Below are 5710 nucleotides of genomic sequence, written 5' to 3'. Positions count from 1 at the left end.
GCGAGAAAAACACTATCCATCACAGGTGGAGGTGGTACTAGCACTTCTTTGGAAATTTGTAGTATCCATCGTCAAATAAAAAATTGGGGCATTCAAACCCACAGTGTTGTTCCAAGCGGTGAACCTCCGATCCTTGACCAAATCATTTCCTATTCTTGAAGATCTATCTAGTATAGTTGAAGCTTTGGTTACCTTGGATAAGGAAGAGATGAGCCTGCTTGGGGAAGGGGGAATTTCAGGGAAAGCACGAAACGTTTAACATTTTTTTAAACGACACCGTTTATTCTATGCCACATGGACGACGATTCCCGGGGGTTCCCCCAGCCGGTTGTAAGAAACTCTTTCCATAATTTAAACATGAAATATTATATGTAGAAGCCACTGTTTATAGCAACCAGTTTTGCACACATGATGTGTCCAAATCTACACCACATGTTTGTTAAATTTAAAATTAGAGATGGATGGGAGAGATGATGAGAGAGAGGGGAAACGAGAAAGAGAGAGAGAGAGCAAGACGAGAGCGGAGATGAGAGAGAGAGCGAGAGCTGAGACGAGAGAGAGAGAGAGAGAGAGAGAGAGAGAGCGAGACGAGAGAGAGAGCGGAGACGAGAGCGAGAGCAGAGATGAGAGAGAGCGCGAGAGCAGAGATGAGAGAGAGAGAGCGGAGATGAGAGAGAGCGAAAGCAGAGATGAGAGAGAGAGCGAGAGTCGAGACGAGAGAGAGCCAGAGTGCAGATGAGAGAGAGAGCGAAAGCAGAGATGAGAGAGAGAGAGAGAGAGAGAGAGAGAGATGAGAGAGAGCGGAGATGATGAGAGAGAGAGACGCTGGTGAGAGAGATGAGAGAGAGAAGCCGCTGCATCTGAAGGAAGGAAGGAAAAAAAAAAGTGGATGAGAGCCATCCACATAGTGTGTGCATTGTGTACACCACTACAGTGGATGCTCTCTAGCACTTCTCTTTAAACATTCACCTTAGAAAGGCCGGGTAAACATAATGGGCCGGGCAGTCGAAAATCTAACCGCCCCGAGTCGAAGCCCCACCCGTGTTAAAAGACCTCCTCAGAAACTTCCACGGTGAGAGAAAAAAGTACACACGAAGAGAGAACAGTGACTGCGTAGCAACCCTAGGCAATCGAAGATGATCATCCCAGTTCGTTGCTTTACCTGCGGAAAGGTACGCCTATGGTCCTCAATCACTTCAATTTAATTTGTAAAACCTATGTTTATGGCTAAGAAAAATACCGGAGCTTGCAGAATCTTTAACAATAGCTCGTCAACGTAAAATTTGGTCTGTGTTTTGTAGGTGATTGGTAACAAATGGGACACATATCTTGACCTTCTCCAGTCGGATTACTCCGAAGGGTGAGAAGCATCTTTACTTTATCTGTTCATGAATTTTTAGTATCTATTTTGTACATTGGATGTATAATGTGGTCCTGTAATGGTAACCATAATCGAACTCATTCGTATGCGTCGACTATACGTTGAATGCTAAAAACATCTGTCTAGAATGTAGTGTGCTTACTGGAAATTTATTTTTCTGTACTTGCTCAATTTTTGTCAATGTATGCTTCTGGTGGTCGGGAAAACACTCTTATTTTCCGATGATGCTGCTTTTTCACAATGCATTATCTCATTCTTCTTTTCACAGAAAAGTTGTCAAATGTGTTTTGTTCTCAAAAGTATGGGTGTAAAGTTTCTGCTTGAATCATGTTTGATCCTATTTGGGCAATGTGTATCTGTGAGTTCATAGGGTGGTTATTGTAAAAGTTTTTTTATGACATTGTAAATTACAATTTTGTTTTTAAAATTTTAAGCTCGAGATAATTAGGATACGTTTTTAGGGGAGAAGGGCCTAAGAGTTTATAAGAATCACATTATAAAAGCGGATTCGAAAAGTATATTGTGCATTGCCTGATAGGTTGGTATTCTGTTTTGGTCTTGGGCATTACGATAAATCTTGGCAAAATTTGATACTTGGACCTGCACAACATTATTAGGTGGCTGGTGCTCCAAGGAATGCTTTGTTCAATCAGGCTGGTTAGGCTTGGGTTGTTTTGCCCAGAAGCATAGTGGAGTTTTTTACCTCATGGAGAGGATTAGGCAGTAGTCCACAAGTCTCAGCAGTGTGGAAAATAATTCCAATATGTCTCATTTGGTGTATCTGGAGGGAAGGAAATTAAATAAATTTTGAGGATCGGGAACAGAGGATAGAATAGCTCAAGTCTTTATTTTTCAAAAATCTTCTTCACTGGACAGCATCCATAGGCTTTAATGGGCTCCTTATCCATGACTATCTTGTATCTCGTTCTCTTTCTAGCTAGATGTCTTGCTTATACGCATCTTATTGTACGCAGGATGCATCATTTAGCATTTTTTAATGAAAACCATTAGCACGCATGGTCAAATTCAGAGTCTAATCTACAGCAACAGCTCTTGGTTTTACCAGCACTCTCCATCTTAATTGTGTGTTGACTTAAGAAAGGCCTTTATGGGCGCAACCACCTCATGCTTGGTTTTTTCTGTTAGTTTCTATCAAATTTGAGAACAGGACACTATAAAAAGGCTATAAAACATCCCCAATTATACACCAAACAGAGACTGTCCCAAACTATTGTTAAACAATGTTCTGTCTGACATGCAGCACATGGTGCTTCATGCGGCATTATGGATAATCGAATTTGTAAAGTGTTTATTAAATTACATATGGATGATCTTCATCCTAATTCATAGATTAGATCCCACCAATTCCTCCCACTGCATACAATACATTGCACTGGCCGCTGGAGTCCATTTGAAATGTGGTAAACATAATTGGCCGAGAGACATGCTTGATTAGAGTATTCAATTTTTGGAGCATGATCTTGATGGATTAGGGAGCCTTCTCTCACCTTTGTTCTGAATATAAGCATAACTCGAAGTAATTGTTATTACACGATTATATTGATTTCTGATAACGTTTTTTTTTTTTTTGGCAGAGATGCTCTCGATGCCTTGGGGTTGGTCCGTTATTGCTGTAGGCGAATGCTTATGACTCATGTTGACCTCATTGAGAAGCTTCTGAATTACAATAGTATCTCTCTTTACTTCTTAACAGTTCAGTTTAGGCAAATACTTATAGCTTTATGGTTGCTCACGTTTGCACTTTTTTGCAGCTTTGGAGAAGAACGAAAACAGTTGATGAATGGTTTATAACTTACAAAGTGAGGAGTTGGTTCTACACAATGTCCTGTAAAAATTTTATCTGACTCTGTTATGTCTGTCCACTGTTTTGTTCAGCCAGATACAGGCTGAGAATTATGGTATGTGTTCGAGTAGACTGTGTTGTTCATTTAGCTTGCATCACGAATTGTCTTAGATATGTTTAAGTTATGAACCTACCAGCTTCTCAATGAAAAATTATGTTTGCCACTTGATATGGGAAGCACTCACTCTAATCGCAAGAATAAAACCACTTTTTACCAACAGCGTAGGGTTTAATCCTGACACTTGGATTTTGGAAGATTTGATTGTTCACCCGCAGAATTTAGTCAGATGATAATTCCTTGAAGCAATCAACGTATCATGATTCATGACACTTTTTTCCTTTTTCTAAACAACGTGTATTTGAAAACAAAATGGTCTTTACACATCGGTCATGGGAGAGAAAAATGGTCTGAGTTCTTTGGCTGGATGTTGGCTGAATGCCAGAGATCCCAAGTCCACCCCCAAAATTAAAATGTAACTGATCCCCAATATGGACGCAAAACTAAAAGAACTGTATAAAAAGGAAGAGTAGTTTGGACCCGTGATTACTGATTAGAATTTATTGGTAAGCACAGATGTTTAAGTTAGGCAAATGGTGGCCATATGTTTTGGAAACGGCAAGTCAAAGAGTAGAGAAAAAGTTGTGGTCAGTAATGGTGGTTTACGTTATGTTAGACGTGTCGTAGACTGCCACTTTATATTGGGCCGGTGCCGGTGGTTGGATAATGACGGCCTCCACATATATAATAATCCATGCAAGAGTAAAAAATGGCATCATCATCTCATGCATGCTCTTTATATATATCTTCATACAACTATTTCTCTCATGTAAATATATTAAATGACTTTGCATTTGGCGCAAATTAACCTCAAATTGGAAGACACGTACGGAAAGTAGGGGCACGGGCAGCTAGCTCTGGTTTCGCATGTCAATGCCTAGCTAGGCATTCTCCTTTGATTGGTGAGATCATCCCTACCATACACTCAAACACTAAATCAATTTTTTATTCAAGGAAACAAAAAATATATAGCTCATCATGTATTCTCTAATGGGAAACTGAAAATATTACGAGATAATGTAATTAACCAAGTCAATATAGCTAGCTAGCCGTGGAAAAGTGTTAGGGTCACTTGATGACAATACTAGCTAGCGGCCAGGTATATATATTATAAATAATGTTATACACTATATTATTATCTTATTTTTATCTCCTTATATAAAATGTGGTATATTTATTATCATTAAATGATAAAAAGATGATTTTGAGTAATGCTATATACCACATTATCATCATATTTTGATCATGTTAAGTAATATGTGGCACATTCATCACCATTAGATAATACAGAAGCATACAATAAATTATCATTTAATAGTGATAAATATGACACATCTTACTTAGTGGGATGAAAGTGAGATGATAGTATGATATATAGAATTTTCCTCCAATAAATGATTGTTTAATGATGATAAATATGGCTTATCATGTATAGTGGGATGAAAGTAGAATAATGATGTGGTGTATAGAATTTTTCATATTATATATAGAGAAATTTTTTATTTTCACGAAAATAAATTTAGAAATTTGACATGTTTTTTATATTATATATATATATATATATATATAGATTGGTGAGTTAGTTTATTTTTGCACATGAGATTAAATATAATTAAAGTTAAAAAATTAAATAAAATATTGTTAAAATATATTTTTTAATATTATTTTTATTTTATAATTTAAAAAAATTTAATTATTTATTTTATTTCACGTAAAAATTTGAAAAAATTAAAATAATTAGATTAAATAAAATTAAATAAATTGAAATAACTGTAAAAACAAACGACCCCTTAGAGACTAGAATACCGATCGATCGACGATCCAAGCCTCGAATTAATTACTCTGTGCGCTTCGATCAGCTGGTGCAAAAATGCACGACGTGGCAGATATTTGAACACTAAAGGATCTGCACAATCGAATGGTTTAAGGATAGACTTTAATAATTAGGACTATAAAGGGTCTTTTCCTTGCTGGCCAGCTCCATCGTTACATCAAGATCAGGCTGACCTCTGAGTCGTCTGAGCATGCACCAATATTGTTGCCATGGGGGACCAGTACTGACATATATATATATATATGTTCATGGCACTTCCAAGAATGTAGGTCCCGGAAAAGGGCAGCAAATGGGTGCACTGGCTGGAGCCTAGCTATAAATTAGATAGATATATAGCATATCATATATATATATATAGTTGTTGTTCGAGTGGCCATGGGCTTGGCCACCTAGCTAGGTGTTATAATCTAAACCAAACTTTTCAATCTGATGCCCCCCGGCCATTTCTTGATCTCTTATCTTTTTGAAGATGAGGTGAATCTATGGTTTGGATGTCATGTGCTCTTTTGGCCCTTCACTTAGATATCTGTGGATAACAAGAATACTGTCTTTTTTCCTCTTACATATATATAA

The 5710-nt window shown here is 37.4% G+C and overlaps 1 protein-coding gene across 1 annotated transcript; it reads left to right on the top strand.

The window, feature by feature from the left end:
• Positions 1-1039: 1039 nt before the first annotated feature.
• LOC108979072 (DNA-directed RNA polymerases I, II, and III subunit RPABC5) lies at positions 1040-3414 on the top strand. The gene is made up of 4 exons (XM_018949654.2): positions 1040-1172; positions 1302-1360; positions 2977-3071; positions 3154-3414. The coding sequence occupies exons 1-4, from the start codon at positions 1137-1139 to the stop codon at positions 3177-3179; spliced, it is 216 nt and encodes a 71-aa protein (XP_018805199.1). The 5' UTR covers positions 1040-1136; the 3' UTR covers positions 3180-3414.
• Positions 3415-5710: the final 2296 nt, after the last annotated feature.

Source organism: Juglans regia, chromosome 13, assembly GCF_001411555.2.
Source record: "Juglans regia cultivar Chandler chromosome 13, Walnut 2.0, whole genome shotgun sequence".
Classification (NCBI taxonomy): domain Eukaryota; kingdom Viridiplantae; phylum Streptophyta; class Magnoliopsida; order Fagales; family Juglandaceae; genus Juglans; species Juglans regia.
This window is presented reverse-complemented; position numbering and strand designations above follow the sequence as displayed.